Source organism: Engraulis encrasicolus, chromosome 3 (assembly GCF_034702125.1).
Source record: "Engraulis encrasicolus isolate BLACKSEA-1 chromosome 3, IST_EnEncr_1.0, whole genome shotgun sequence".
In the NCBI taxonomy this organism is placed as follows: domain Eukaryota; kingdom Metazoa; phylum Chordata; class Actinopteri; order Clupeiformes; family Engraulidae; genus Engraulis; species Engraulis encrasicolus.
In genome coordinates, this window is record NC_085859.1 from 48,411,458 (window position 1) to 48,423,957 (window position 12,500).

The window sequence follows — 12,500 nt, forward strand, 5'->3', positions numbered from 1 at the left end:
TCTCCCATTCGCTTCCTGTCACCATCTCAAACTGGCCTATCAAATAAAAGTATAACCCCCCTAAAAAAAAAAACAGTACAAAAAGATTTTACTCCGCCGGATTTGGACCCCGTGGCTCCTGGGTGCTAAACGGGGGCTCGGACCGCTACAAGCTCATTTGCATGGCAGTCAGAGTACACCTGACCCACCACCCTAGTGATGGTCACATCTCCTCACCTGTTTCTGACTTCCTTGAGCAGGGACCTCTCCTTGTCGTAGGCGAACTCTCCTCCGAAGGCGCGCGGCAGGTTGACGAGGTCGGCGTGAGTGGCCACCAACGCCACCTGCAGGGGGTTCTTGATACGACCGCCAAACGCTGGACAACGACAACACAGAGCACCTCAGGTTAACTTTATTTACTCTTCAACAATGAGATTGTGCATGTCTTTTTTTAAATTTGCACTTCACATCTACGTATAATTCATTACTATGTTCAAAGCCTAAACTACAACAAATTGTTGCAACTATTACTCACATTACCATGTAAAAAGCTTAAGGACGGCTAGTTCTGAACTGAAAAATCTAACTTTTATCTGTCTAAGACACACAGATAACAGATAATCTATGACTATGACTTTCCTCAAGAATACTCACACGATGGAACATCATGTAAAGGAACAAGAAAGAAGCAAGCAAGCAAGGCCAGACAGATGATGAGACAACATCAGACAAGTAATGACAGAACACGCACGCACGCACGCACGCACTCACTCACTCACTCACGCACTCACGCACGCACGCACGCACGCACGCACGCACGCACGCACGCACTCACTCACTCACTCACTCACTCACTCACTCACTCACTCACTCACTCACTCACTCACTCACTCACTCACTCACGCACGCACGCACGCACGCACGCACGCACGCACGCACGCACGCACGCACGCACGCACGCACGCACGCACGCACTCACTCACTCACTCACTCACTCACTCACTCACTCACTCACTCACTCACTCACTCACTCACTCACTCACTCACTCACTCACTCACTCACTCACTCACTCACTCACTCACGCACTCACGCACTCACGCACGCACGCACTCACTCACTCACTCACGCACTCACGCACGCACGCACGCACTCACACACACACTAAGAGTGTGAAACAGAAAAGATGAAACATTATCAACAAGATTACGGAGAGATAGCGATGATAGAATTGCCACTCGCCATCAACGATAACCACAAAGAGAATTGTTTAAAAAAGAATGATAAGGTTTTTTATAGTTTCCTCACAACGACTCTTGTGTGAATCAGCTTTAGAGCTTCAAGTCATGCTAGCCAACTTTCTCATCGCCCAATTGTGAAAAAAATCCCCTGTTCACACACACGGTACACGCACATGCACACGCATGAAGGTAGAGTGCTTCTGGATGCAGATAAGAGAGCGAGAGCCTGAGGTCATAGCCACAGAGCTGCATCACAATAGAGCTATCCTGATTCTCCTCCTAAACACACATGCATGACTTATATATGTGCCGCTGAAGCAGTTTCAGGTGTCCTATTGTGAACAGATAAATGTGCTGTATGTACTTCATATGGCATGTTATACTCCGAGAAGAGTCAAAACAATGACAAACCCACATAAAGTGATTGCAGTGAGCGGCGACAGGAAGCTCCCACACAAGCTTGTGAATGGAATAATGTGGGAGGCAGTGAAGAAGAGAGAGACATAGAGATGAAGGTGGAGAAGACAAGAGAAGAAGAGGAGCCCTGGTATCATCAGAGAGCACTGATAGGATGATGAAGAAGATGAGAAAGATAAAAGAAATAGGATTGAGAGCGGTGGAGTGATGGAGAAACAGTAATGGAGAGAGAGAGAGAGAGAGAAAGAGAGAGAGAGAGAGAGAGAGAGAGAGAGAGAGAGAAGTAATGTAGCCAGAGGCCAACAGAAAGATACAGAGAGAGAATGAATAAAAGAGTTACGGCAGAGACAGAAAGAAGGTGGAGAATGCGCGCACATCAGTGGTACAGGTGCTGGACAAAACAGAGTAACTGAAATAAATGATAGAAGTCCGCAACACTGTTAATGCTCCCAGTGATTTATTTGCACAACGTTTCGGACCTTCGTCCTTTTTCATGTGCAAAGAAGCCAGAAAGAAGCATGCACATATACAGTTTGTATGGGAAAGAGGAGTACTGTAAATATAGGGGAGACACAAATATAGAGACCTATGTCAATGACAAAGAGAAAGATATAGACAAAGGCAGAAATGAAACAAAAGTTGAACTGAGAAAGCAAAACACAAAGATAGACAAACATACAGACAGACAAATGGAGAGGTGACTACAACTGTCGCCCTGGCACCTCTCCACCTTAACCTATGCCCTCCTCCTCAGGCAGGGACAGAGGATACTGGGCCCGTTTACATTACCACAATAATCGGGTTATTGGAGCAAACTGTTCATTGTTGTTCAGTCTGTCGGTTGCATGTGTTCCACTCACGTGTGTGACATGAAACTCGAATTTAAGGCTTGTGATTGGCTACTTATTACTCGAGAATGTCAGTAACCCAAAAATAGCCTGTTTAAGGTGTATGCATGTCTTGAGTAATCAGTTTATGAGCCAAAAATGTACCTGTGTGAATCAGATTTCTCATAAACCGATAACTGCAATAAACCGATTATTATGACCTGTTTATTCAGTTTATATGAGCACTTGAATAAACGGGTTACTCCAAAAACCTGATTATAAATGGTTTATTGACGTGCATATACAGTATACGGGCCTGGCTCACTGTTGCATAGCGAATAATGGGCACAGAACTTAAAGTGATACTGTCCCATTTTTGGAAATAAGCTTATTTTACACCTCCCCTTGAGTTAAATAATAGGCTTTTACCGTTCTCCTGTACTTTCAACCGTTCTCTGGGTATGGCAGTGCAAATTTTACCTCCATGCTAGCAGTTAACTTTGAGTCTTATGAGACCAGCTTGCGGCTAACTGGTCTCATAGGACTCAGTGTTAACTGTAAGCTTGGAGGTAAAATGTGCACTGCCATAACTAGAAAACGGTTGGAGGTACAGAAGAACGGTAAATGTCCATCATTTAACTCAAGGGGAGGTGTAAAATAAACTTATTTCCAAAAATGGGACAGTATCACTTTAAGTCATATGAGTGTTTTCCACCCAGAGCTTTCAATGTTTAGCATGCAGGTGTTCTTCTGGTTTGTGTACTTTTTTTGGCTGCCGGCAGTTTCACAAGTAAAGATACCTGAACTGTTCCCTACCCCAGTGTTTCTCAACAGGGGTGCCGGGGCACCCTGGGGTGCCGCGAGCCCCCCTCAGGGGTGCCGCGGAAACGTGGCTGATGAATAAATTATGTAATATAATACATATTTGTCTAAATTGATAAGTTAATGCTAGTCAGTGGAATCTTTCATCACTTTCATCATTCATTTACGCACATTAAAGGTCACCCCAGTAAGCAGAACTTCAAACGTAGGTCGTGCGACGTCTCCAAATGTGTTACTTTTCTAAGCTTTTGTGGTATCCGATGCGATGCCATGTTACGGCTTGTTGGTTTGGGGTGCCTTGAAATTTTTCATGAATTGAAAGGGTGCCTCGCCTTAAAAAAGGTTGAGAAACACTGCCCTACCCCCATGCTGATTTACTACAAGACGTTGATTTGCTTGAAGAAGGTCAGTAAGTGTGAGGGCCTTGAGGGTGCTGCCAGTTTCACAAGTTAAAAAAAAATGCCTGAACTGTTCCCTACCTCCATGTCGATTTACTGCAAGACACCATTTGGTATAATAAAACACGAAAACAAAACAGACAGAAAAGAGGCAGCAATGCCCTGTTTGGTCTCCTCACCAATGTTGTCCTCGGGCAGCTTGAGGGCCTTGAAGGAGTTTGTGCATTTTGTTGTCCCGCTACCAGTTTCACAAGTAAAGAAAATGCCTGAACTGTTCCCTATACCTGCATGTCTATTTACTTCAAGACACCCCTCGGTAACAAAACACAAAAACAAGAACAACAGACAAAAAAAGAGGCGACTAAGTCCTGTTTGGTCTCCTCACCGATGTTGTCCTCGGGCAGCGTGAGCGCCTTGAGGGAGTTGAGCCAGTAGGTGACCTGGTTGAGCTGCGCCTCGTACGGCTCCTCCAGGCTGAAGAGCACCAGGTGCACCGCCGAGCTGTCGTTGGCCGCAAAGTAGTCGTACGCGCAGTAGTACACCGGGTTGCCAGAGAACTCCCACACGCTGAAATCCCCCACGCCTACACAAGGGTAAGACAGGATGATACTAGGAATTTGGCAACCATTGTATGCTTTGCAAAATGCACTGGTTTCTGTTTAACACATATTGCGTGGGAGGATGCAGAAGGGAAAGAAAAAAATTCAAGACATTCTACTGGAAAAAAAAACAAATGCACACACACACACACACGCACGCACACACGCGCACGCACACACACACACACACACACACACACACGCACACACACACGCACACACACACACACACACACACACACACACACACACACACACACACACACACACACACACACACACACACACACACACACACACACACACACACACACGCACGCACGCACACACGCTAACTACCACACTGCAGATAATAACTTCACAGACACATTTAAAACAATATAAGTTGAGCGCATCATTTGAACCAAACATTGATATAGTACACTACCAACTATAAGCTTACAGGAGAGAACCGATTTGAGAGTCTAGATGGTAATGCCTCACCATTGACGTTGGCATTCTGGATGTCGATGGCCTTGGTGGCCTGGTCATCAGCTGAGGAGAGGGCGTTGTGCATGGGGCTGAAGACCTCCAGCACCCCTTTGGTCAGGCTCGGCTCAAACATCATGCTGCGGCTACGCACGCTCACGTTCTCACAGCCCGGGTACAGGTTGGATATGCTCACGGAGACTGGACATGACATGAAGATAAGACACACAAACAGACACACAGACACAGATGCACAAAAAAAATCAGAGCAGAAAAACACACATCAACACAAAATCAACATTAAAAACAACGCACTATTGGACAGACCCATGTTCTTTTCATATTAAGCTAAACTAAAATTCTAATTACTTAATTCAGACGTTGTGTGTCATCACTTGACCCTCAGTTCATAGTCAAAGAAGGAAAACAAAAGTCAATCTTTTTTTTCATTCATTTCAACTCACTATTGGAAAGAACTTTAGATTTTCACACAAATAGTTCCTCCAATAAGTCAGTCAACACTCATTTACAGTAAATCAGTGGTTTTGAGCCGAGGCTGTAGTAAAGGTTTGGCCACAGGGAGGAGCTGTTGTTCTCCTCATAGACAAATTCTGCTGGGTCAGCAGCCAAATGTCAAGAAAAATGAGTTTCGATTAACGAGACTCGCATGAAAGGTCTCCTTTCACGGCCCAATGCGTGGGCCACGCATGCCTGAGATATTTGTATGCATAGAAGAACGTCTTCATCTGATAGGTGAGGAGAGACATTAAGACCTTTCCTTGAGATGGCTGGACAGAATATAAAGATGAAACAGACATTAGCACTGCGGAGGTAGAAGATGGACTAGATTGAAAAAAGGGAGGGTTGGCATTAATTAAGACTTGACGGCTCGCAGCCGCCTGGAAAGAGATCAGATGTGTCCTTTGATAGACGATTTTAAAGAACATGAAGCTGTCTTTTTCCGAAGCACATAGTGCAGTGTCAGACGAAGAGTTCCTGCCTTGCCTACTTTGCAAGCTATGTGGACAGTAACAGACAAGTCCTTGGCTTGTGTCATGAGTCTTGCGACACTGCAGATGTGGGGAGGGGTTGAGGAACAAAATGGAAACAACATGGAAATTGGTTTCATAACAGTAATTTAACACCGTCCTCAAGTGACAGTTGAAGTGAAAAACAAAAACAAAACATTTCATTTTTGCTTTACCCATGACAATACTACACTTGTGACTGCACAACATTTAAAACAAGCTAGGCTTTTCTCGAGTCCCTCCAATGAATAAATAAACAAAAACAAAAGGATACACTATATATGTTCTGTCACTGTTATGACTGCACTGCATGTACAAACCTCATCCATCCTCTTTAAACTAAATAAATATATTAAGATCAAGTGAGACCCAGAAATAAGTGTCCTGTCACCATGGGAGAATTCCTTCATACTTTCCCAGTGTCTCTGTGTTTGTGGTGTTTTCTCACACAGTGAGTATTTTAGGGCTGAGAATACAGGGGGGCTTTTTAGAGGGATGGATTGAGGATGGATGCTGCTGTTGACAGCAACTGAGTTCAGCGTGCCGCTCCCCAATTCTCGATCTCACAGCTCTAGAAAGTGTTTGTCACACGGCACAGCACACTCTCATCAGCTGTGCCAGACACCAAACACCTCTGAAAAAGTAAAAGGAGGGGAGAGAGAGAGAGAGAGAGAGAGAGAGAGAGAGAGAGAGAGAGAGAGAGAGAGAGAGAGAGAGAGAGAGAGAGAGAGAGAGAAAGAGAGAGAGAATGAGAGAGTGGGGTGGGGGGGGCAGAGACAGATGCAGAGACTAGACAGAAAAAGGGAAGAAGAAAGAAAGGACCAAAGAAAGAGAGGATGAAAGGATGAAAGAATAGAAAGACAATCATGGAGACAGTGAGATGAAGAAAGGATGAGAAAGAACGAGGGAAGGAGAGCTAGAAAGACTCAGTAATGTAGACAGAGTCTGCGTGACTCAAAGGACCCTGTCGAGCTCAATCAACTTACAGATGTCTAACAGAGAATGTTGGCAGCTTCTGAAGAGAGGTGCAAAGAACGCCAAGAATAAAGAGAAGGCTGAGAAACGAGAGAGAAAGCTAACGGAAAATACCAAGAGCGGAGGCAGAAGAGAACAGAGCAGGAGAGAAGAAACGCAGAGAGAAAGAAGGAGAGGGCGAGAGAGAAAAAGATGGAGCACAAAAGATAAAGAAGAGAGAGACACAGAGAGAGAGAGAGAGAGAGAGAGAGAGAGAGAGAGAGAGAGAGAGAGAGAGAGCAACAGAGAGAGTGAGGGAGGAAGGGACGAGGAGGGAAAGAATGAAAGACTGCAAAACGAAACACACTTCTGACGGAGAGAGAGAGAGAGAGAGAGAGAGAGAGAGAGAGAGAGAGAGAGAGAGAGAGAGAGAGAGAGAGAGAGAGAAGAGATGGACTGCCTGTGTCTCCAGCCCTCTCCCCGTGGGCCGACCGAGGGCAGTCAGGAGGACTGCCAGCTGGTGCCAACTGCAGAGGCGTCAATCACAGCACAGGAGACAACCAGCCAGAGGTCTGTCCATTAGCCAATACAGTCTCTTACCTGCAGTCAATTGTCTATAATGCTCAATAGCTATTTTTTTAAAACGTTGCCTCAACGTCGCACTGCCTTGCTAGCAATATATCATTGACTGGGGAGGAACCTCCGTTGGTTGCAATGTAAGTGGGTCAGTGAGTTGAACCCAATTACCCACTGGAGTGAAGCACCTGGTAGACTGAGGACATGGAACTGGCCGGAGAGTTTAGTTGTTAGCTAGCTTGCGGGTCAGAGTCAATGCCAGCCTCAATATGCCGGCTTTGGAAATATATGTTTTAATAATGTTTAGGGTGTGTACAAAGATGCACTTTGGTGTTCGGTATGTGGAGTGCTGTAATGTCAGTTGAGTGTTGCAATAGCTAGTAGGTGTTAGTAAGTTAGTAAGTGCCACAGAGTTTAGTTGTTAGCTAGCTTGCGGGTCAGAGTCAATGCCAGCCTCAATATGCCGTCTTTGGAAATATATGTTTTAATAATGTTGAGGGTGTGTACAAAGATGCACTTTGGTGTTCGGTGTGTGGAGTGCTGTAATGTCAGTTGAGTGTTGCAATAGTTAGTAAGTAAGTGTTAATGTTGCATATGCTACACGAGATTAGAGTACTTTAATTTTCACCTCAGGAGGGTAATGATTTTTTCTCAGAACAGAATTCTGTGTATTCTACAAGGCTGGGCTTTTAAACTGAGGAAGACTGAACTTTAATTGCCGTTTCTTGACATGACAGTCTGTGTGTACTTTGTATTGAAAGTCTGTTTGTTGTGATCAGTTTGTTGTGAACAGATCTAGTCCCATCTAAATGGGGTGCTGGCTAATGTTGCATTAGATTAGATTAGATTAGATTAGATTAGATTATACTTTATCATCATGCAAGCATGAAAAATGCCTTTGGTCTCACAGGGTAAAAATAAGGATATAAACACATAGACACAAACAGACAAAACACACATACAAATGCTGTATCCACTCCTGCATTCTGAATAGTTATGCATGTCTGCAATTTTGGTAGATTAAATGGCATTTGGAAAATGATATTGTACACTGCAATCTCAATGGAGGTACTTTCTAGTGCTGGCTTTACATGCGGGTTTGTTGATGATTGGGTGGAGACTGGGAGTCGGGCGGTGTTGTAATGTTAGTTCCTTATTCACCTTATATAGTCAGCGCTTGCCTTAACTGCGGGTTGGTTGTCGATGGGGAAGGTGGGGTGTCAGGCAGTGTTGTAACGCTACTTCTTCATTTTCACTTTATTGTGGGTAATTGAAGTTATAGCACTGGTCTTAGCTGTGGGTTTGTGGTTGATGAGGAAGGCTGTGTCTAAAGGTGTAATACTACAATGGTAAGGTAATTCTAGCTATGGAGGGTAACTGAAGATACTGCAGGTCTTTCCTGTTGGTTTGTTGTTAATGGGTGAGGCGGGTGTCAGGCGGTTTTGTAATATTAGGTTATAATGTCACTTTATCTGGGGGTAATTGAGCTGGCATTTATCCGTGGGTTTGTTGCACTACAATGTAAGTTCTAGTACTACAATGTTTCAATAGTTCAAGTTAGGGGACGTAACTGAACTTAGTGCCAGTCTTACCTGCAGGTTTGTTGTTGATGGGTGAGACGGGGTGTCAGGCGGTGTAGTAGTACAATTATAGTTCTTTTAAATTTTATGAGAGGAAATTGAAATTATAGAGCTGGCTTAACCAGCAGGTTTGCTGTTGATGGGTGATGCAGGGGTGTCGGGCAGTGTAGTACTACAATGATAGCTCTTTCTCACTTTATGTGAGGTAGTTATAGAGTTTTATCATAAAAGCTCTAGAGCTGGTCTAACCTGCAGGTTTGTTGTTGATGGGTGAGGCGGGGTGTCGGGCGGTGTTGGTCATCCTTGGCCTCCTCCTCCTGAAGAAGCTCCTCAGGATGCCGCACTTGAGCGACTCCAGCAGCGTGGTCTTGCCCGCGCCCGAGTGACCCAGCAGCTTCAGCTTGATGCGCGGCTGTGCCGTCTGGGACAACCGCAGCTGCTGGATGTAGCCCGCTTTATGGTTGTCCTGGGGGAACAATTACACACCGTTTAACATTTTATTACAAGAGATCTTTTATCCATTTTATACATCTCTCCATATCTCTTTATCTCTCCATAATATATATATATATATATATATATATATATATATATATATATATATATCCATTTTCAAAAATATTAAAAAATGAAGTGTTTTTTTTGTGTTTCTCCGTTGGTATCAGTAAAATCAGTGTTTGAATTTGGTATGGAAATGTCAGGTAACATTAACCTTGTTCAGACTGCCCCAATGCGGTCTTAAACTCAGATTTAAAAAATATTTAAGAAATTAGTATTTTCAGATGGTCTTTATTATGTTTTGGAAAAGAGCCTTCTAGTATGATGACACAGCCAGCGGACAGCTTAAGCTATAGCCTTGCAACGTGTGCAAACCCCCGATGGCACGCTTCCAAAAAAACATATTTAATTAGACTCTGAGTACCTCCCAGAAAAAGAGCCTCTTTGACATGGCATGATTTGCATCCAGACAGGGCAGGGGGTCTTGATTCTCATGTAAGTGAAAGACTTTTCATTTTTTAATGGATCCGTTTCATCTTGCCCGGCCGTAAAAGCTTATGAAATGAATACATTGTGCATGGGAGCAATTATTTTATAGCGGCGTCTGAAAAGCACCGAAGCCAATTATCGAGCAAGGGCCTAATTAACCAGATGTGGACTGATGTGTGTGTGTGTGTGTGTGTGTGTGTGTGTGTGTGTGTGTGTGTGTGTGTGTGTGTGTGTGTGTGTGTGTGTGTGTGTGTGTGCATATGTGTGTGCATATGTGTGTGTGTGTGTGTGTGTGTGTGTGTGTGTGTGTGTGTGTGTGTGCATATGTGTGCGCGTGTGTGCACGTGAGTGTGTGTGTGCACGTGTGCGTGTGCGTGTGTGTGCGAGCGCGAGCACAGACAATGATGGTGATCATCACACACCCACCCACACTCTTGCACTCTATTTGGCCTTTCCAGACCTACACAGCTCAGCAAAGTATTCAGTACATCTCCAAGAATGTCAAGAGAATTGCATAAGTGAAGTGCAGTGTGACTATGGCTCGGGACTGTAAGTATGAGGCTTAGTAGTCTCACATAACCATGAAAAGCCATGCCAATTATGAACATAAAACTATTACAATATAATTCGGTCAATTTTGTAATTGAAAAAAATCGATGTGGATATTGATGTAAAGACATTAGGGGTTACTGGAGTTTGTAACGGCCGAGACTAGAGAGAGACACTTTACAAGAGTTGGCCTCAGCAGAACGCACCCCCTATACATTCCCCTTATGGGTCAATGCAGGAGGACACCATGCCCAGAGCTTTGATCGATAAGGGAGCACTATGCTACATCACTGCACAGAGACTAAAGAGAATGGCAAATGCAGTAGAGGTCCTCCTCGCCAAGAACATTACGTATCGAACCGAGAGAATAAACGAGTGAGATAGAAGACGGCCTCCTCCTCACCTTCTTCAGTTTGCTCAGCAGTACAGCGATAAGCTCGTGGCCATCCGCCGTGGCAAGGTCCTCTGCCGTCTTACCGTCCTAGAAAAAAGGAAAATGACAACAACGAAAACAAAATCAAAACACTGGCAACAAAAGAGATAAATACGACTAATGCCGATACAAGCACTGGTCACAAAAACAAATGAAAAACAATAACAGCGATCAAGACACTAGCAACAAAACAAAAACAAATAACAACCGCCACCAAGACACTAGTAATGATAACAAATAAATAACAACCATCAAGACACTGGCAACAAAACCAAATGCATAATAACAACAGTTATCAAAACACTAGCAACAAATATAAATAATAGCAACAGTGATCAAAACACAGTCAGTGTTGAGTGGGTGGGGGGTGGCGGTTGGGGTCAGGGAAGAGGAAGAGGAAGAGGAAGAGGAAGCAACAGATGAGGCTCTTGAGAGACTATGGCAGGCAGGGCCGCTGACAGCTTTGGCTGGGCCCGGGACAAAGACATATGATAGGACCCCAAACCCCAATACATACAATGTATTGATGATCCAATTCAGGGCCCTCTCTCTCTCCCCGGGCCCGGGACAAGTGACCCCTATGTCCCCCCTGTTGACTTCCATGATGACAGGGCTGACCTGAGGCATAACCAGTAACATACGAGTGGGAGTTACTGAGGTGAAGCTTGAGCAAGCATGATGATGTGAGGAGGGCTCATCTGGGGAGCTTCCCTGTGTGTGTAAAAACATCAACACTAACCACAGCCATCAAATACCATGGAGGATCAGCAGCCCATCCGTCACTGCCCAAGAAGATGTTCTGGATATACTCAGGTGAGCCAAGAACACACACACACACACGTGAACACACACACACACACACGTGAACACACACACACACACGTGAACACACACACACACACGTGAACACACACACGTGAACACGCACGCACGCACGCACGCAAGCACGCGCACACGCACGCGCACGCGCACACGCACACACACACCAGTGGGCCACCTTAGGAGTGAATAAGAGCTGGAGTCACATGACGGAGTACCATGCTGCTTGGGTGAGTGACAGGTCTATCAAGACTCCGCAACACCAGGAGCGCCACCGAAGTAATAGGTGACACCACACACACACACAAGCACACACACACACAAGCACACACACACACACACACACACACACACACCACACACCACACACACACACACACACACACACACACACACACACACACACACACACACACACACACACACACACACACACACACACACACACACACACCTCAAACTCGCACATATAGATACACACCCAAAACACACACAGTCTATTCCCACCTCACACCTACACACTGAGACAGACACACAGCTTAAACCCACACACATGGATGGACACCGAAACACATACATCGAAGCACACACCCAGACTATTCCCACTTACATGGACACACAAGCACACACACGATTGCCAGCCTACCTCACACGCTTGCAAAGAAGGACACGCATACGCACATGCATGCGTGCATGCGCGCGCACGCGCGCACACACACACACGCACACGCGCGCGCACACACACACGCACAATCCTTGTCAGCAGCTTGACTGGCTTGTTGTCCAGTGGGATCACAGCTGACTCGCTGAATGAGCAAAGGCATA

General features: G+C 45.1%; 1 protein-coding gene across 2 annotated transcripts in view; it reads right to left on the reverse strand.

The window, feature by feature from the left end:
- The window catches only part of dapk1 (death-associated protein kinase 1), a 108,210-nt gene that overhangs the window by 10,581 nt on the left and 85,129 nt on the right, over positions 1–12,500 (reverse strand). For both annotated transcript variants that reach the window (XM_063195566.1, XM_063195567.1), the window contains exons 19-23: positions 10,827–10,904; positions 9,137–9,353; positions 4,765–4,950; positions 4,068–4,265; positions 217–355 (exon numbers count right to left, since the gene is read on the reverse strand). In XM_063195566.1, the coding sequence (XP_063051636.1) occupies positions 217–355; positions 4,068–4,265; positions 4,765–4,950; positions 9,137–9,353; positions 10,827–10,904 (818 nt within the window). The remainder of the gene's footprint in view (positions 1–216; positions 356–4,067; positions 4,266–4,764; positions 4,951–9,136; positions 9,354–10,826; positions 10,905–12,500) is intronic.